Below are 21,319 nucleotides of genomic sequence, written 5' to 3' on the forward strand. Positions count from 1 at the left end.
GACATAAAGTCAGCCCTGACATTTTGATTTTGAATTATTGTTCTGGCCAGATTTATTTTTTTCCTGAGTTTTAGTGTATCAAACTGTGCTGGCAGTGAGCCAGGAAGAGTGCATTTCATGAATAGCAGTGTGATTAAAGCCAGCACAGCTTCCTCTTCTATGTTACAGGGCTGTGATCATTTCAGTGACAGGAATGTCCTTGGGTGGAGCATGCCATCCTGCCATTTGTGTGGTTCCCTGGGTGAGAGCACAGAATTTCCCCCAGTGTGGGTAGTCACTCAGATCTGTAAAAATAGGAGGAAATAAACTGCTTCTTTATTGGGGTTTTAAAATAAATTTATTAGCTATGCACTTGCAGTAATTTGTTTCAAGTTTAATTAATTTGTTTTAAATTAAACTATCTTAATAGAATTGAATAATTTTGCTTTGCAAGAACCTTTGCTTACTTGATGCTACATCCAGGTCAAATTAGGAATAAGTAGCCTGAGTATTACACACACTGCCATCCTCTTCATTCTGTTACTATGCATCATAATTTTTGCATTGTGATTGGATAGAGGAAGTTGATATACACAATTGGTTTTTAATCTAAGCTGTACCTTCACAGAGCCTGATGAAGCCTATTTGTTGAAAAATCATTTGAAGTAGATTCCTTTAGTTCATACCTAAGTTTATGCAGTAAATGTTGGAGAGGCCCTGCCAAGAGGAGGTGGTTTGTTCATTTTCCACTGTTGATTATTGAAGTTCAGTTTGCATTTTCTAGAACATTTTCAGATGCAGCTCTAGAGCTCTGTCTAGTGTTAATTACCAATGCTTACTCCTCACCTGAGGAGCAGAAATCACATCTCCCCATCTGCCCAGCTGGCAATCTGCTGCTTTATTCGTATCCGCTGCAGACAGGGTCCTGTTGCAGTCCCCAGTGGGAACATTTATATGCCTTAGAAAAGAAATGAGATCTCCCTACTTTACTTTACATTAGCTGTTGAATAATAAGGAGAGGAAAAAGTTTGGATGTTCCTTGTGGTTTAAATCTCACTCTGGTTTAAGCATGAAAGGCTTCACAACTAATTTTCAAATGTTCAGAAAACTTTTCCATCAATGAATTGCATGTAACTATCCCAATAATATTCTTGTGTGTACAAGTTTGACCTTAGCAGCAGGTGCTTGAAAAATTCTTGTCCATGGAAAAAAAATCCTTATCTTTTCTGAGGCTTTATTCTGAGAAGTATAAATATTTGTTTTTGAAAGAGCGCTGCTTAAAAAAAAATTATCGGCTCTTGGAAGGTGTATGTGCTCAAATGAAAATACTTTTCAGTGCTACATTTCAAAATGTAGTGCTACAGAAACAGAAATATCATCCATAGTTCTGTCTTTGGGGTTGTTTTGCTCCTTGGAGTAAGCTTACTCATAAAAATAGAGATAACTGAGAAGTATAGATAACAAACATAAGGTGCTGTTATACAGGCACAAGTTTTTCCATATATATATATATATGAACAACTTGCCAGACAAGAGGCATGCGTTTTTGGGTTTTCTACTTCATGCTATTTAAGGAAAGTGCAGAGTAAAATTCTTCAGAGTCTTCTCTGGTAAAAGTTGAGTAACAATTCTAGGATAATCATTCCATACTGCTTTGTTTTTTCCATGGTAATGTATTTTCACAGCAGAGCATTTGTTCCAGAATAAATGCATGCAGTTAGAATTGACTGAGAGTAATTTGACCAGCCAATGTACCTACACATGGAAATGCCCAAACGTTGGTGAATGCTGAAGTTAGTGTGCAGTTTTTTTTTTTTTTTTTTAATGCAGGGTCACCTTTAACTCATTTATGACTATCAGTATAAAAGATAGTAGCTCATATAATCATAATATTGTTTTGTACTTGCAGCTTGGAGATGCAAAAAGGAAATGTTTGATTGTATTTGTCAGCAATAGAAAATAATCTGCTGTTGATCAGCTTTGTCCTTCTCTTGCAGTCACAAGGACAGGGCATCTGTAGGCCACATTTTAGAACTCTGCAGGCTACATTTGGTCTTTGGGCTGCATGTTGAGCAATCCTCACTTAAAACCTACAAAGCAATTACCTACAACATGCTCGAAGATGAGACCTTCCAATCTTGTAAGATTATTTGGTGTCTGCTGGTTGCACTCTTAAAACACAATCACATCATTACATTCATCTAAAAAACCACCATAACTGCATTTATCCTATTTGATCATTGACCCATGAGAATTCTGCTTCATGCTCTTCAACCTGCTTCATAAAAAAGGACAACTCTGGAAACCAGCACTTCTTATCTTGTGTAAATAACTGTGAATGTGCAGTGTGTTAAAGCACAACAACAATAAGTGGGCACAGATAGGAACATGTGTTGACCATTTAGGAGAGAAAAGGTATTGATTTGCTTCTTTGTGTGCCCAATATCTTTGTGTAAAAGAGCAGGTGGCTATAAACACAGATGTAGGTGTATGTGTGTCTGTAGCTATAGTTAGGTTTTTTTGAGAGAGTGTTCCTGTTGGGATTATTGGAAAACCAACTGTGTATAAAGCCTTTCTGCTTTAATCTTTTATGCACCACACTTGGGTTTATGTGGGTTATTCTCTCTATGCATTCACTGTGCACATCCAAGAAATGCCTTTGCCGAGTAGAAATGTTTGTAAATGGTGAGGGAGGGTGTCTATGTATTTAATTGTTTTTACATGCATCAGTAGTTCCATAGAGATTGTCAGTTTAGGATTCTACAGGGTTTGTTTTATGAGATGCTGCTTTTTCTTTGTATGTCTTTCTGTTATTGTTATTAACAAGAGAAAATGCTTTTGAAAAACTGGTAGTTAGTCACTATTAGAAATTGTTATTAACCAGATCCTGTCCTTATCAGGTTTTGCTGTTACAAAATATGTTTTCTTACATGGAGTTGAAAAAGTGCCTTCTCCCAAGAGTGCACTTCAGCTACAGTTTAGAGCAATCACGTTGGTTCGACTGCAGTTCTTTTTTCTCTCCACATCTTCAGCCACTTGTTCCCATTTTTCCCCCCTGCATTGATTCCCACAGTAAAGCAATTCAGAAGATTAAAGTGACAGAAATCTAACCCAGAGAATAAATGTACCTCCTGCTTTTGCAGAAAAATTCTGAAGTGAATACTTTGCACTTAAATATTTTGGTACTGAATGTTATTTTTTATCTCTGTAGATCTATGCAGATTTACAGTATGTAACTTAGGAAGAGTGGTGCACATTTGCATTTAGGTTTCAAACTTTTCATGGCTATGAGAATATTTTTGTACTTAGTACAGCTTTAAAGGAAGAATATTCATCGTACAGCTTCAAAAAGTGCTGACCTAAGTCAGGAAATATTAAGAAGTTTGAGCATTCAACCATATATAATCTTCTTTGTAGGTTTGCATTAGAAATAAAATCTTAAATTCTTCAGTTAGATTGTCTTATGTCACATCTCTGTTGTGTCTGGTCCTCTTGTCTATGTATCCTATGCAAGTCTGTGTTGTGTGTGGCTGCTGGACTGAAAATGTTACCTGACGCCCCTAAAAAAATTAAAAATTAAAGGCCTGTAAATTCCAGCCTACTCATTTTTATTACCTGAGTAGTCAGTGAACAGGAGGAGGCACCTCAAAAAAGCAGTTTGGTCCACATATCTTGGACACCTGTCTTTGAGAGACAGGAAGTGCCCTCTGAGGGCAGCCCTGTCTGTCTGTTGCCATAAAAGACAGTTGTGTGTTGGATCAGATGTCTAGCAGGCACAGGGTTAGAGTTAGGTGAGGTGAGCTGGAGAGTTAATGATCTATTAGTTCAGTTACAGGGGGAAAGATAAAATTGTTTTCATAGAGCAAAAGGAGAAAGATAACCACTAAAAACGTGAATAACATATGGCTGTAAAAAATAATGAAGTAGGGAGGAAGGGAGTTGAAAAAATGTAACAGCTAAGATTGCTTTTAGTTTTTGTTCAGAAATGCATTGTTTAAGATGTCATTGAAAGAATTTGTTGATCCTATTATTTCCAAATACTCTGATGCAAAAGATATTTTCTTTTTGAGTTTTAGGATGTTGCTAATTCAAGGTTGACAACATGGGAATGGTCTGCAGAAGCATTTGCCTATTTTACTCTAATTTCTAATTTTGCAACTGATCCCTTGAATTCTGTTTCTTACACACACTGTGGCGGCAGAGGAAGTGAAGCATCTGCTTAGTAACCAAAGGCAAACTATGATTTAGACTGCTCTAGCTGTGAGTTACAGCAAAGAAGCAATTTTAGTCAGTGGGTTTCAGCAGAGGTCTCTTTAAGTAATTTATTTTTCTCCTATAAAGAAACAACACAAATAGAAGATCCCAGGAAACAATGGCGGCAAGAACAAGAGAGGATGTTAAAAGATTACCTGACAATAGCCCAGGATGCTCTCAGTACCCAGAAGGAGCTGTACCAGGTGAAGGAGCAGAGACTGGCACTTGCACTAGATGAGTATGTACGGCTGAATGGTGCCTACAAAGAAAAATCAAGCTCTCGTACAAGCTGTAAGTACAGGAGAGAATACAATGTAACTCCTTTGATCTCTGCCTTCCAGGGGATCCTGTTTCACTTTAGGATAAGTTTTCAAGGTTTGCTAGGAGCGCCTTGTACTCTGGCCTTTTTAGAGTGAGCATCCCTACATTATTTATTTATTAATTTATTTAAGATAAATATATTCTGCTGAAGAGAATGAATCCTCTTCTCTCTGATGCAATTGAATTCCTTTGAGCCATGATTTAGAGCAGTTGGCTCTGAAATGTATTTTGTCATGCAGTTTGTTGAGACAAAATTTTGCCAAATCTACGTTCAAGGTGAGGAGGATCTCTTGTCTTCTTGGCTGCCTGCTGAAATGGCCCTTCAGTGTTGACAGGTGGCTGCAATAGACCAAGAAGGGAATGTGTTGATTATTTATAGGAAGAGCAGACAGTAATTTTGTGACCTGTGTGCTGTGACCAGGTGGAGTATACAGGCTGTTTTCCTGGGCAGGGAATCAACATCTGGAAAAGCAATATCAGAGGCCTGTTATTGGCCAAACACCTCTGTTAGCAGTAGTGTATGAAAGGAGCAGGTACATCTGTGGGAGAACTGAGTGCCAGATCTCTGAGACTTCTGAATAAATCTTCTGCTTTCCTGAGATTTCCTTAGAAATTACAACTTTCAGGAAGAAAGTGAAGGTTGCTCAGCTAGAAGAATGGGAACAGGCACCAAGAAATAGGATGTCAGGGAGAATGAGTTCTACTTAAGGATACTGGGATAAGTAAAGGAGAAGAGATACCATATAGTGGTGGAGGGAAAAAGGGGAAAATCTTGATTATTCAATAGTTATTGCCATGCTGCAATGCTGACTGCTCTATAAAAGGCTAACTTTTAAAGCATTATATGTTTTTGAGCACATTGTATGGTTTTGATCAATGTGGATTCATCAAGGAAGGGACTAATTAGTGATCTAAAAGTACTTAAATATTTGTCTTTTTAACTTTTTTTTTAAAAGTGTTTTCAGGCTCTTCATCAAGCACAAAGTATGACCCTGACATTCTGAAGGCTGAAATCTCCACTACAAGATTAAGGGTGAGAGTCCTTAATTCATCTTCATTTGGATTCTGTCTGCCAAGTTTATGATTATAGAATAAGCATAGCTTGAACTAGCAGATGTGTCTTGTACCCTGGTACTGAATCCTCCTAATATTCTAATTAGATACCATTCAGAGGTTTAAAATTAAATTTTAAAGCTGTCTCTGGTACTGTCAGATAACACTTTTTTGGGAAACTTTGACAGATATTCTAATTAGATGTAGGTTTAAATAAATATGATAATTATCTTCAATTGTATGCCTTTGTTTTCTAAAGGAAGAGTAAAAATAGGAAAGAGTAGGCTAAGGTGAGCTGCAGCTAGATGACTGTTTTTACACAATCTTTCTTCTGTGAGAAATGCATCATTAGCTGCTTGAACTGCCTCAGAAGTTTCTGTTGGTTTGAAAAATACTTGTCAATAATGGTGCGAAACCCCTCTGTTATGTCAAAATGGAGCAGTTCAGATCAAGGATGAAAGTCTGTGTTTAGATTTTGAAATTAATGAGCACAAATCCATGCTTTGGTCAGCTGTGTTCAGTACAGTCAGTAACAAACTCCATAGAAAGAACTTTCATTCACAGGTTAGTCCCTAGTGAATTTTCTTTAATAGGGAAGAACTGGTGTGCAAGACTTTTAAAATATCTATGGGGATTTCATTTATTTCAGCTGTGGCATATAATGCTTTATGGATAGCCTAAACTTTCTGTAATTAGTAATGAAAAAAAATACATTAAAGTCTGCATGTTAAAAAGATAGCACCTCACAGCACAGTTCTTCCATGTGGGCTGAAGTACAGACTCCAGGGGAGCAGAAGCAGCGCAAGTGACAGCATTTACTCAGCTCTTCCTTTGCCTTGTCCTGGTTTGTGCACAGAGCAGCACTCATAGAAGCCCCAGAGAGTAACATCCTCCTTCACCTGCAGTAAGAGTTGTGATTAGGAATCTAAACAATTTATGTCTGAAAGGAACTGTGCTCGTTAAACTTTTAAAACCTAGTAGGAATGATGTGTGATGGAGTGCTCTCTAAAACTCGTGTCTGGATGTTGCCCTCCTGACTACACCTGTTTATCCTTACCAATCTCAATTTGTAGTCCCTTATCCATTAAGGCAAAGGGATGGTGATCAGTAAGGGAACTTATTCAAATGCTGGAGGTGGAAAGAAAAATTTTGTAAGCTTAGTAGGGGGAATCAAAGGCAGTAAGGACCTTATCAGGAACAAGGAAGAAGAAACAAGGCAATAGCTTCTTTCTAAAATGAGTGGAGCAGTAACAGATGCTTCCTTTGGCAAGGCAAGCACCAGTATATTTAGGAAATGGACAGTGTGGTTGAAGAACTAAACATGACAAAATTTAAGTATACTCATCTGCTTTTCAAGAGGGCAAAATTCAGGCATGGTTCTGTGCTCACTTTTTCCCCGTAGCATTGACTGCAGATCTACAGATTGCTAACCAAGGTGAGTCAGATATGTTTATCACTTTTTGGAAGTGCTTTCCTCTCTTCACTGTTTCTTGGAGTCAAGAAGCCTAATACCCTGCTGGTTCCTGATTTATTGGCATTGCATAGTCCTGCATATGTGCCTAAAATAGGTGACCTGAATCTTGTCTGCAGAGTTTAGAAGGGTGCAGTCCAAGAGTATCTGTATCAGCATAAAGTGTGTGGTCATCCAAAGCCACTGGATATGAGAACTGAGATAAGAAAAAGTGGAACCCTGTGATGCTAGGGCTGGAAAGTGGTTGTCATGGAAGATGGCAAGAGAGGTATGGCTGTTTCCGCAGTTTACCCTTATTTGAATGTTGGAAGATGCTTGCTAATATGCCAGCTTTGGGCATTTTGCAGTATATGCATGCATGGACTTAATAAGAAAAAAAGTCATTAGTAAGCTGCCAGCCAGCTACTTAGATTTTGCACTTTGTTAGATCAGTTGTACTAAACCTATTTCTTTGCCTGACAGTATCTGAAGCTTACTGGGATCATCAGGTTAATGGTGGCTGGAGGGGGAAACAGCATTGGAGGAAGTTCTGAATTGGCCTTTGGCCTTTTCCTTGTGTGTAATAAACATGTGTGGAGCCTTCTGGATACATGAACTGCCTGTTGTGCAATAGGTCATGGAGAGAATATAACAGAAATCAGACACCTGTAAAATGAAAAAAGAAGGAGAAGAAATATTTTTCTCACCAGACTAAGACTGAGGGATCACATCCTGCAGTAGACTTCTTGAGTGGGGCCATTTGGGGTCTTAATTAGCAATCAGCAAGATAACTCAAACAGCACAAAGCATATGTGATCACAGTAAGTTTTATGCACATGCAGCAAGGGAGTAGGAAATGCACCTTTATAAAATAACAAGGGGTGGAGTGGCTGGGGAAGGTGGCCGTGTTGTTCCTGTAGGACTTGAGTGCTGGGAATGGAAAGGGGTTAGCATGGGAGCCTGCTTGAAGATGTGGTTGGGAGTAGGAAAGAGAGATCTGTCAGGTCACTGAGGATGATGTGCAGAAGCAATAGGAAGAGGGTGAATGTTAGAACAAGTGAAGAGTTGTGAAAAAGCAGGAATTACACGAAAGTTTTGAAGGAGAAGACAAGGAGCCTAAGAATAGTTTAATGCAGGGCTGATGCAGTAAACACAGAGGCTATATTACGATGTAGGTCACATCCTTCTAGGATAATGCACCCAACTCACATTTCCTGATAATGAAATGATGATGAAGTGCAGCAGAGGACACTCAGAAGATGATCTTGAGCAAAAATGTAAGAGTTTATGAGAGATGCAATCCTCTGAGTTGAAATCAAATGTGTGCTTTCTGTTATTAATATAAATACATGTTTCTGATTTTGAAAGGGAAAGGTTTAGCTATTCTGTATTTTTCAGAAAAATTCAGACTTGTTTCATATTTTACACATCACTTTAGCTGGAACACAGAGGTGATATCTGTTCATTTTCCTTAACCTTGATCAGAACACTTGAGAAATTATTCCTGGGAGTTTTCATACTAGTCAAGGAGAAAATAGCCAAGCAGCACTGAATGTATATTGAAGAAATTGTCTATTTGTCATGCTAACTATTCAGTATGGTCAAAATAAAAACTGTTTTCTGTCAAGTAAAGCAACTAGTGATGATAGCATGAGAGTTTCCAAAAGCCTGAACACAACCCCTCATCCAGAGAACAGATTTCGCTTTGAAGAAAATGGAGATTAAAAGCATTTTATTTCTGTCATAGAAAATACATTAGCCAGAAACTGCAAGCTGGAATGTCTAAGTATCATTCACAACCCCCTACAAAGACTGAGTAAATCACCAGTTATTTTAGAAATGTAAAGCATTTTAAGTCTCTTGTTGAACTGCAGAAGCTGCTGATGCTGAGCACTTTTAGTTACCTGGCATACTGGGAATTATACTTTTTTTAAAATTCTTTTAAATTATTTTTATTTGAAGAATATCAGCAAGTAGGAAGTCTAAGGGGATATGGATACAAAATGTCTTGGAGGCATATTTTGAAATTAATTTCAGTTAAAGTGGTCTAAGTTCATGATATTAGTATAATACATTTTTCAAGATTTGAGCATCTTAGTAGCTTATAAAAACAAGCAAGAATGTTACAGAGGTAGATGACAGAAGTGGACTTTTAGCTTTTCCTTTTTTCACCTTAATGACTGGAAAATTAGAAAGCCTAACAATATCTGGCTAGTATGTAGAGTGCAAACGAGCCAGCTGTAGGTGTATAAATGCCAAAATCTTGGACTCCACACTTGAAGTAGGCATTTGTCTCTATGGGTGTGTTGATGATTAATTTGTGTTTAAGTACATTCATTTTTAGGTGGTTCCTAAAACTTTGTTTCATACATTTGGGAAATACGACATTGAAAATAATATGGAGGATTTTTTAATTTAATCTTGATTCATAAATATTTTGTAAATATTAATCTTGATTAATCTTTAATTTAATCTTGATTCATAAATATTTCAGCTGACATCTCAAATAGCAGTATTAAGGTTAAGAAGCAATTGACCATGCAGATTTAAGGAGAGTAGGGAATATTTTTCCCAAGACATTTTTATTAAATAGACACCTATATTTGTGATTCTCATTCTGTAGTGATTTTTGTCTTTGGATTAAATAAGTGTGAATTATATATTTAGAGATCCAGTATCTGTAAAGCTTTAAAAGAATGGATGGTTCCTAGGGAAAAAAAGAGTCCATTTTGTCTTTTACAGTGCAAATGACTGAACAGCTTCCAGGAATTATAAAGTGAAAATATAATAAAACTAAAAGTAAACAGGCATGTCCCTGTAGGACAGTTGGAATGCATGCTTAACAAGTGAGAAGTAAATTACTTGTTAAAGTTCTCTCAGGTTTAATAACACAGTGTGGTATCAATACAAATAAGGAATGTGATTTAATCTGCTTGTGTCCCTTTAATACTAAAGCATGTTGCCCATAGACATCAGGAAGAGATAAGATCCTTTTTTTTTAATGTGTGTCAGTAGAGCAATTTACTCTTCTTCTCTCATGTGATGTAGTGCATACTTTAATTGTTTAAAGCCATGTGTTACATCGTTTAACAAGAGGAATTTTCTAACTCTTGCTTTGATTTAACACACAAGGTTAAGAAGCTGAAGAGAGAACTCTCTCAGATGAAGCAAGAGCTGCTGTACAAGGAGCAGGGCTTTGAAACACTGCAACAGTGAGTAAATGAAAATAGTAGGAACTGACTTAATTCAGTCACCAGGTTTCTTTTCTTTGGCACTGAATTGAATCTGTTTTATCTGAGAAAATTATTGTGGAGAAAAAGGAGAATCTAATATCTCTGTTTGGGAATGGGAAATCTATGGAAATGGCAGCCTTTTTGTGCAAGTTTTAACATAAGAAATTTGTCTCCCCTCTTTTTTTTTTTTTTTTTTTTTTAATAGGGTAGCTTATGTTACAAAGACTCAGAAAAAAGGGCAGTGGTCAGGGGACCCAAGGACAAAATTAGCTGCTTTCTGTGTCAGATTTAATTTTTTTTTTAATTTTTGAAGAGATACTTAGGTCTTTCTTTCCTCTTTCCCCACCTATGAGCTCAAAAGAAAGAGAAAGGTGCTGCTCTTGGAGGTACAAATGGTACACAACTCTGCAGGGCTGGAAATTAGTCACAATTTGAGGATTAGAGACGTGCCTTTCTTTGTTCCAGTTGCTGGGATGCCTGGTGTCCAAAGGGCTGATGCTGAACTGGGTGAGCTTTCTGGGTATTTAACCAGTTAGATTACTAGGGAATTAATTTTTTCAGTCTAAGAACTCTCTGCTGCTCCTGACTTACAACATAGGCCCTAAAATGCTAAATATTACTGGAACTGTCACCATAAAGGACTTGCTGCACAGGAAACCTTGCTAACAAGTGTGTTTTCTTGAGTAAAGTGAAGAGGAATTTATTTATGCTAGCTGTTTTCCACATTGTACCCATACATTAAGGATACATTTCCACAGTTAAATGCTGAGCTGCTTGCCCTTAGTACACTGGTTCCAGTAGCAGAAGCAATCCTGAGCACATTAGGAAGATGCCAGTTAAGTCTCTATCCTCCTTCATTTTGACTAAAACAGAAATGTAAGATTTGTCTGTTACTTAAATATATACACACCAGCAAGGGTAGTTGATTGAATTTAACCATGAATCAGATCTCATTTATAGTAAAATTTAAAAGAAGAAAGACATATTGATTCTAAAGCTTAAGGTAATAAAAACTCTTGCTGCTGTCCCAGGATTAAAGGTTAGCCAATCATGCTGGTTTTATTATATTAATTCAACAATGAAGAATTGTTTTAAAGCAGCTTGCTCACAAGCCATTTTGATAGGAATCCAAAGCATGTTTCAGAAACTGTCAACAGCATTCCACAGAAACACAATGGACGTTTGTTTTTAAAATTCAGTCAGCCACTTTCAAACAGTACTAATCCCATTAATTTAAAACAGGATGATGGAATATCTTATATATCAGAGATCCTTCTTGTCTATCTTAATTATATACAGAAGAAAGCAGTAGCAATTTGAATGTGGCATGTCATATTACTAGACAGCATGTGTTGTATTACCCAACCGTTCATTCATGATCCCAATTGTTGGTGTATCCTGTATCTATTTGACCTTAGCAACCTGGTAAGTTACCAAAAATTGAGAGTTGTCAGACAGTAAGTGCCTGCCTATGAAAGAGCTCGAGGAACTTTCAAGCTAAAATAAATATGTCCTTGAATAGGAATGATTGCCAAGTCACAGAGGTAATTTCCTTACACAAATGCAGTTTAGTTTTCTCAAAAACTGGAATGTAGGAAAGGAGAACAGACATGCTTACAGCTTTACAGACTACTTTAGAACTTGGATATTTTTGTGGCTAAAACTTTAAGAAAAATAGAATACAGTTACAGGTGTTGTGTGCAAGTTGCTGTTCTTGCTGGGGATGCTCATGACCATTTCTGGTTTGTTCACTCCTCACTGACAAGGCTGTTAACTTCCAGCAAAGATGATGGATGATGATAAAAAACAGAAAACCAATTGTATTATACAGGAGTGTATTCTCTAGTAAATGCTTGACTTTTATCAAGATGGCTGTTGGTTGGTTTTAATTTTTGAAGCACAGCTGCAGTCATTTTCATGATGCTATGAAATACTCTGTTAAACTAGAAACCAGAGAAATGTGTTTACAAACTGTAGTTCTTGAAGGAAATATGGAAATACTAAAATGAATCATCTTTTTATCTCTAAGTTTAGGATTGCCTTTTATTACTTTCAGGTTTCAGTTTCAAAAATCATTCGTAGTTCAGGAATTTAAGTTCAGGAATTGTCCAATCTATGACATATGGTATTAATTATCCAGAGATTTTGTGAATAAAGAGAGCCTGGTGACTGGCTGAGCAGAACAGCTGTTCCAGACAGTTAATGCCCAGGATTAGAGTGAACTAGAGGGAAGCCGAGACAAGAATGGTGCTGGCTATGTTTCTGCTCAGAAAGGCTGATTAGTACCAAGAAGCCAGCCTGTCTGCCTGTGTCCCATTGTGGGTTTGGGTGGAAGGAGACTACTTGAAATAAATTCTGCTTCTGTAAGGAGCACAAACAGTTATTAGTATGAAAGGTGTATCCAAAAGCTGCTTTATGCTGCAGAGAGTTATGGTTGGAATGGGAATTTTGACAATATTGTCAGCAATAACTCTGCTCCCTGACATTTTTGCCAAGGATTAAATTGTATTTGAATGGAGATTTCAATGTCATTTTTTCTTTCCATGGCTGTTGAAAGAAACAGTATCTCACCTCCTTCCCTTCTGTTCTCTAACTCAGCTTCTGCCTGAAGTAGAACAGCAGAGACATTAGCATGATTTTCTCTATCTGCTGTTAATATTCTGTCTTTCCACAGAATTGACCAAAAAATGTCTGGAGGCCAGAGTGGATATGAGCTTAGTGAGGCCAAAGCCATCCTGAAGGAGCTGAAGTCCATCCGAAAGGCGATCACTTCAGGCGAGAGAGAAAAACAAGATTTAATGAAGGTATTGGTTGATTAATGGAAGTTTTGTGTGGATTTGTTTTAACATGACTCACTTCCCTGATGATAAATACTTCACATTTTATACTTTTAAGGGATTCTCAAAACTTTTTGGGCCAAACTAGTATTAAAATTAAGTTTCAGATGCAGAAACTGAAGCCTGTGACATTCCTAGTTCAAAAACTGCTCTGTGTCAGAGAATATAGATTTTTTTGGAACTTGAATTAAGGTACAATGCATATGTTACCTCTAAAGTAAAATTTAGAATATTAAGTGGACAAAATTGATATATTCTGAGATGCCTGACCATTTTGTAAATCAATGAAAGTTTTCCTAAAATAAATTTTCCTATTTCCATACTTGAAAGCAAATTTCCTTTTTAGTTTTTTTTTTCTTTTCAGCAAAACTCATAATTGCTTGACAAATTAAAAAACACAAAGTCCTAAAACAGACACAAACCCAAATGAGTAGCTTTTACATTTTCACAGGTGTTGGTCATCCTTAGTGTCACCTATGAATGGCTTGATTAAAAGGATGGGTTGCTTAATTTGAAATAAACCCAGAATTTTTATCATGGAGTCTTTTATGTAAATATCTTTTGGAGATAAACTGGTATAAACATGGTAAAGTGCAAAGGAACTTTAATGCCACTTTCTTTCTCTGATTCCTGGACAGAGCCTTGCAAAGCTGAGGGAAAAATTCAATGTTAATCAAACCACTGAAACATCTGAACCAGACTTGAGTTCCAGCTCTGTAAACTCACAGCTGTGTTTTCATAGACAAACTCTGGATACAGGGTCTCAGACTGACATTTCTGGTGAGGTGAGCTTTTTTCATTTTGTCCAGTGTAAAGAGAAGTTGAAGAAGAATGCTACTGTTAATGGAATTGGAACCAAATGGCTGTTTGCTGCTGCAGATAGCATATATATGGGTACTTGTTTCACAGAATTACTTAGAATCACTCATGCTAGAATTACTTTTCTGGTTTTTTGCCCTTGAATTTTAAATCAAGATTCAGATAAACTTTATACATCTGTCACAAAGCATTTATGAAAATCTCATTTAGTCAAATAGTAGCAGTACAGTGAAGATCAGGAGAGGTGCATAGGATATTTTTTTATTTATCTATAGGATATGTTTCACTTTACAGACCTATTAAATGTGAAGATGAATTTTTTTTTTAATTTTCAGGAAAAAGATATCAGAATTTAAATGCACAATTTCGTTTCACACGGCTGAAAAACTGTTCATGGAGCTACTTAGTGATTAGTGTTCAGTGATATCGTAAAACCTTTTTTCACTGATACTATATTTTATATACACAGAAGGCTGTTTATTTTTGATACCTTCTTTGACATTCTGCAAGCTAAGGTTGTAAGAGAGAGAGTGTACAAGGTTTTTCAGACAAAGAGCTTGTCTATGTTTTGTAACAAATTTATTAAAGTCTAACTTTGAAATGCACTGACATAGTTCTAAACTCTGAGTTCAACAGAATTCATAGTAGATCAGAATTTTCAGTGCAGTCACTGCAAGAATTCTTTGAAAAGTAAGAAAGTAAATTCTTTGAAAAGTGAAAGAGAAAATTCTTTGAAAAATAAAAGGTCTGGCTTTACAGTGATGGAATATCGGCACTTGATGGTACAGTAGCTAAAAATGTATGAAGTGGCTCAGAAGAAAACAGCAGTGTTTTGTACAGCTGAGTAGATGAGAACTAGGCATTTAACAGCAAGTGTGGGGCTGGCTGCAGGGGCAGGGTGGTAGTTTTATTTTTCTTTAACTTATAATTTTTCTAGCATCTGTCTGGGTTTAGTTGGTTCGTTTAAAACCTTTGCACGGCAACGAGGCTACTTTTTTTGTTTGGTGTTGGTTTTGTTCCCTCAACAGATCGGAGCAAGAAATAGATCGAATTTAGCAGAGAAGGTCAGACTCAGTCTGCAGTACGAAGAGGCCAAGCGAAGGTAACGGGGGCGGTGGGAGCGTGCGGGGCCGGGAGGCGCCCGCTGCCCGGGAAGCTGCCGGTGCCCGCGGCTCCAAGGCCGGGCTCGCAGCGACATCCAGCGGGCGGCACCGCTGCGCACCCTGCCGGGGACTGCAGCGCTCGGGAACGCTGCGGCTGTTCCTTACTGCTAAACGGGATGTGTTGTGAAACAAAATTAAAACGCTGACAAATTCCTGGCTGTTCCAGGATTAAGGGAATAGAGTGAGCTGGCTTTCTGAGGAAAGCAGTCACCAGGTTATTTATGTCTATTATATCCTTTTTCAGGATCATAATTTCACTTTACTGTACCACTGAAGGCTCATCATTTTTACAGTTGCTTCAGACTTCCAGTACAGATTTAGCAGGCTTAATTATTTCTTTTTTCCTTTGGGACTTTGGATAATTTGAAAACTTGTTATCACTATGGGTTGGCTTTTTTTTTCATTAGTTTAATTTGAGGAGAAAAGAAGTCAGGAGCTGCTCCGCTGATGAATGTGGAATGCCTTTCAAATAAAGTTCTGTGGTGCTTGCCCGTGGAAGTGGTGCCATCTTGATGAATTGCCACAGCACTGAAAAATGGGCATCAGGAAGCAGAACATTCAGGGTTCGAATGACATCTTCTGGTGCACCAGAAGTGCTGCATAATACTGGGCAAGATTTACCACTGGGATAGTACTCTTGTGTGGTGTTATTTTCTAATACTTGTCGGCAAATTATTTGTCAGCTATTCAGAAGCCTTATTGCTTTTTTGTGGAGGTTCTTTGTAATTTAAGGGAAATAGAAATCTAAGTACTATTCCAAGCCTAAAATTTTGGAGTTTTTTAAACTATGAAGAACTAAACAAAGCAACAAAGTTAAAAAATTGTGTTCTTCCCCAGATGAAAACTGTGCCTAGAATGACATTTCATCTGAGGTTTAAATATTATTTTAGTTGGAAAACTGTGGCATGATCATTAAAAAACTACAAAAATAAATCTGCAAGTTAAAAGTACCAAGTAACAGCTTAGTTGTTTTTAAGTTTTAAAGGCAGGAGTCTGCATGACTGGTTTTTTGCCTAATTTCAAATGTATACTTCCTCCTAAAGGGTAGTAGCTACCGTCCTTACCAGTAATGACAGTAATTCTCTATATGCTCATCATGGATCATAAAACCTCATTGTATAATCAGCGCATTCATCAGAGAACACCAAGGCTATTGTGCTTGTTCAATATTGAACATGTATGATTTTGGCTCAGAATCATCATGTACATAACGTTAATTGTCAGTTGGTCACTTACATGGAGATAGGTGGCTTTGTTTCCCAGGCATCATTGATCCAAAACCTGATCACCCTATGTTCTGCCTGTGTCTTGATACCAGGAAGTCCCAGCATTGCATCTTTTGTAGGAACAAAAAGCTTCCTTGAAGGAAGTCAGTTTGCCACTTCTATCTTGGGGTGTGGGGGAAAAGAGAAAAAAAGGAGAAACAGCATAGTGCTCAGAGTGTGGAGTACTGCAGCACAGGATCTTTCTTTCTCACAAATTACTTAGCCAAGAATGTGGGTTGAAATTTCAATGTATGTAACTTGGAATAATGAAGATACATACCAGTTTGCACATGAAGTTCAGTGCCTAATTATACCCCTTCTCCAAGTATTGTGGCCAGTGTAACCATCACTGTCATTTAATAAGTGTTGACCATCTTCTCTGAAATACTAAAGGTGCGAATTCTCAATTATTTTGTGGTAAAATAGCTAAGATGAAGAGAGGATCTTGTAAGTGAATATCTCTACTTGAAAATTATCAGATAATTTTGTACATTGCAGATTTGACATTGCTTAGCCATCAGAATGTCTTGAAGAGGTGGAGTGTTCATGACTATGCTGAATTCAGTTGCAATGGTTATTCAAAAGGATCTGACACAGCATGCTGACAATCCTCTCCTGATGTAGTGAAGATCTGGCTAATATTCCTTTTTGGCTTGTTGTGGCATCCCACCCTTAAGGGGAAAAGAGCACCCAAGATTCATAGATGCCCATGGTGGAAAAGGAATGACAAAAGTCAAAGAGTCAGCAAAAACTTAGGAACTTGTATTAGTAAATTATACAAATGGCCTGGAAATTGGGATGTCAGTCCCTGACCTCCTATTATAAACAAGTGGTGATGGATTTTTAGTAGGGGGTAGGATGAAATTGGAAAAGGGGAGAAAAGAAGAAAGAGAGCAAGGAAACAAACAAACATCACCAGCCCTGGCCCTAGCATCAGTCCATCTGATGGGGTGTCCAAGGGCCTGGGGTGCCTGTGGGGGTACCTGTTTATAGCCAGGCTTGCCCTGCCCTGCAGTTACATTTCTCAGTTTCTATGCAAATTAGCTATCATGAGCAGTGTGTTCTTCCAGGCCTTTCTGGAAATGGACTGAGGGCTTCAGGAGCTTTGGTGGTCTTGATCCCCCCCTACTGCAATGGGAACAGCAGTGGCACAAACTCAAACTGTTGAGTTCATGTCTTTTCTCTTTAGGTAGCTACTGTTGTATTGCCTTTTCCTTTAATTTCATACAGAGCAATGCTTTTGTTTTAAGATTTGCTGCAGTGAGCACCTTGCTGTGGTGCACATTCTTTCACCATGGCCGTGTCTTTTCTGAGGAGCCCTCAGCCTCCCACAACGTAGGAGAAATCCATCATACTCGTGAATGAGTAAAGCATGGTGCCACTGCTATGTTAGCAGACAGATTGCTTTCAATAAAGCTTTTAATAACATTGTGACTTCTACTTGAACTGGAATAGGAGCAACTAATTTTTAATGCATATGCATGTGGCCTGATTCGCTGGCATAGTCTGTGTTCTTGTGAAACAAAACATAAAGTAGGGCCTTGAGGTATAAAATGTTGTTATATCCTGATAGGTTTCAAAATATTGTATTGCTTCTCTCTTTCCTGGGCTTTGTGTGCTGTGCTGGACTCAAGTAAATCTGCTTTGTTTTATTTTAGCATGGCTAATTTGAAGATTGAACTCTCTAAGCTAGATAGTGAAGCCTGGCCTGGAGCACTGGATGTGGAAAAGGAAAAACTGATGTTAATCAATGAAAAAGAAGAGCTTTTAAAGGAGCTTCAGTTTGTTACACCACGCAAACGGACTCAAGATGAGCTAGAGCAGCTAGAAGCAGAAAGGAAGAGGCTTGAGGAAGAGCTGGTGTCTGTGAAAAGCACACCCAGCCAAGCACTTGCTGAAAGGTAAGTGGTTGCTTTTTGCTAATATTAAATGCTGCTTTCTGCAATCTAACCTTTGTACTCATTGCACACCCTGAACTATGCCTTGATGGGCTGTTTTCCTTCAGTGACTGTTCTATGTAGGTCTTAATTAAATTTGTTATTAGCCCAATGGGCAGAGAAACAAAGAAGTCTTCAGTACTGTGAGAGAATGTGAACACCCTGTATCTGCTCTGCAGTATCAGTTGCTCTGCATTTGTTAGCAGCATGAAAATGCCTGTGACAGATGTTAAATAACTGAGGAATGTCAACACACCAGCGGGAAGGCAATACATCATTCACTCGTTTCTGATAATAGCTGTAAACTGTTTGAACTCAGGTTACAAAGATTATCTTGATTGTTGCAACATCTGAAGCCTTTCATTGTGAGTTTTATTATGCACAAAAATGCAACAAAAAGGTGGAAAATCCCCAAAAGTTCAGATGAGAAGGATAATTGCTGCAAAACTTTCCTAACTTGGTGCTACCTAACTAGTAAGGGTAGCTACTCTCACAGTAAATTGTTTTTAGCTGTATTCAGACTTTGAGAAAATCAAAGCTGACTGTCACAGATGGACTTTTCATCAGCTCTAAGTGGAAATAAATTTAGGGCACCTCTAGCCCACATAAAATGCAATAAACACAAAATGTCATTGTGTGTATCAGTGTAGTATACCTTACTGAAGTAATACAATCAGCATTGTGTGGCTTTCTTACTTCCCTCTACTAGGAAACACCTGCTGTTGCTCCAGTGTGCTGTATGGCCAAATTCCTGTTATAGGATTAGAAGCTGAGTCCTAAATTCTAGCTGAGTAACAAGGAAGTTTTTTGCTTAGGAAGGACAAATGTGTGTTTTATGCAATATTTTTAAAACATTTTTACACTTTATTATAGTTTAAATTGCAGTATGTTAATAATGCAAATATGTTTTAGAAGAGGGGAACTATATTTTCACAGGAGAAGCTGCCTGTCTAAGGTAAATTGAATCTAAGGTTTTGATAATATGCTGTTGTATAGCTAAATCTTGACTCAAGCTATAAATAGGTAGCTGGTGTCTGAATTTTGTGCTTGGGATTTGCTTTAGTGCAAAGTAAGTTCTGCACCTGCTTTCCCATACATGTCAGGTGCCAAACTTGGAGTACCAAGGGCAAGTAAAATTGTCCCCCATTGTCAAGAAGAAATGAATTTTCCATGTGTAGTGACAGAATGAGTTGTTAGAGCTTCCTTTTCCCCCCTCTCTTTTCCTCAAACTTTTTTCCTTTGATTTTTAATCCTGAAAATTTGGAGTGTTTGGGCTTTATTTCATGAAGTTAATGTACAGTATGTTGAGCTCTGTTGATTGAGGTAGCACTTAGAGCGGCTTCTGGGTTGCTTTTTTGTTATTCCAGTGAGTCTCCAGTGAATTTCTGGCTTCAACTGTTTATATTAAATCTGTCTCCTTTGGTGACTTCAGAGCACATAAATTCTTTCACATGAGGCTATTTTGAGGATTATTTCTGATTTGTCTACTATAAACATAAAGTGAATCTTCTTTTTCAGAAGGATTCAGATGATGAAACTTTGTCTAAAATGTTAATTTTAAAAGAATACATTTAATTGTACCAGATTGATCAGCAGGATTTTGTTTCATGGAGATGAGGGAGATTCTCCTCTCCGTTCTCAGTGGAGGAGCCATGCCATCTTCAAAATATTGTGCTATTGTTGCATTACCATTTTCTTCTATGAGGTTCCATTAATGCCTTCAGTTTGCAGTGTCTTCACAGGTAATAATAATGAAGCAGCAGCATAAGAAGCTGTGGATTATGCCAGAGCTTAATGCAATGAGGGTTCCTTCATTTGGTTTAGTGATTTGGGGGTTTTTATTTCTAAGGGGAAAAGAAACAGGAGACGTGCTCTGACTTAAAACAAAAACATTATAGCATAGCCCTGGGTTATTTTGGTGCAGGATGCTGAAATTGCCACTAGTAGATGTACATGGATTCAATTTACAGAAGGAGAGTGTAGATCATAACATATCAACTTCAAAAAGGCAGAGACAGGGCATACTCTGGCTGCTTTAAGAAGCCTTAAAGCAACTGTGTAGAAATAACTGGATTGTGAAAATGTTGAGAACTACTTGCTACTTTCTTGCCTCTGAGTTCCATTATTGCTTTAATCCTTGGCAGCATCTCCCAAGTAAGCACAGCCATTTGAACAGGTCCATGATTTAAGTACTTGATTGATTGTGCTGTTGCCTGCAAAACGGGCACCTGCTCTTGTTCCTGTCACAAACATGCCCACCTAAGTCTGCATTGAAAGGTTAGCTATGTGCACTTTACCTTTTATATGTATTTTCTTTAAATATTCACTGCACCTCTCAGCAATGTTACAGTATATGATCAAAAGAGAAAGATGTCTCACTAACACTGAAGTCCCTCCTGCAAGGAGGAACAGATTGATTTAAATAGAAGTGGTGCAAACAAGAGAGACAGAGAGAGGCCGTGTCAGAACAGATTCCACAATGGTTGTTTAGGTGTTTACACATGGGTTTGTGGATACTGTAGTTCCTGCTTGTGCTATAAAGAAGGAAGGTTCATTGTCTGAAAGTTTTGGAGCTGGGTTGTTGGGGTTTTTTTCCATTTTGCCGGATGTAGGATGAAAAAACTTTATCTGAATCTCAATTTGTTGTGAGATCATAAACTGCATAAATTTGTTGTGAGATCATAAACTTCCTGCATTTCCTCAAACTTCCACAAGTGATTCATCACTTGGCTTGTGTTTGAGATTTGTGACTAGCATCTTTCTGACATTAGCCTGCAGGTCTTAACAATTGTATTTAATTACTAGTAGATCAAATTACTTCCAGGAAAGAATTTTTTTCAGGTGCTAAATTATAAGGGATAAATTATGTTTATCAACCTCCTTAAGATGGTAACAGAAAACAATTAATTGTGCTTTTGAGACAAAAACCAATGAAACCTTTTAATTCAGTAGTACGAATTCAGTTGCTATAATGTCTCTCTCAAGGTGGCTTTTTTTGAGGACTTCAT

The 21,319-nt window shown here is 37.7% G+C and overlaps 1 protein-coding gene across 2 annotated transcripts in view; it reads left to right on the top strand.

The window, feature by feature from the left end:
* Positions 1–21,319, top strand: part of WWC2 (WW and C2 domain containing 2) — a 94,459-nt gene that overhangs the window by 42,051 nt on the left and 31,089 nt on the right. The window contains exons 3-9 of one of the 2 annotated variants that reach the window (XM_058803105.1): positions 4,321–4,524; positions 5,511–5,587; positions 10,190–10,269; positions 12,965–13,094; positions 13,766–13,912; positions 14,975–15,048; positions 18,033–18,275. In XM_058803105.1, the coding sequence (XP_058659088.1) occupies positions 4,321–4,524; positions 5,511–5,587; positions 10,190–10,269; positions 12,965–13,094; positions 13,766–13,912; positions 14,975–15,048; positions 18,033–18,275 (955 nt within the window). Of the gene's footprint in view, positions 1–4,320; positions 4,525–5,510; positions 5,588–10,189; positions 10,270–12,964; positions 13,095–13,765; positions 13,913–14,974; positions 15,049–18,032; positions 18,276–21,319 lie in introns of those variants that run through there. The other variant, XM_058803106.1, reaches the window with a different exon arrangement.

This window comes from Ammospiza caudacuta, chromosome 4, assembly GCF_027887145.1.
Source record: "Ammospiza caudacuta isolate bAmmCau1 chromosome 4, bAmmCau1.pri, whole genome shotgun sequence".
NCBI lineage: Eukaryota > Metazoa > Chordata > Aves > Passeriformes > Passerellidae > Ammospiza > Ammospiza caudacuta.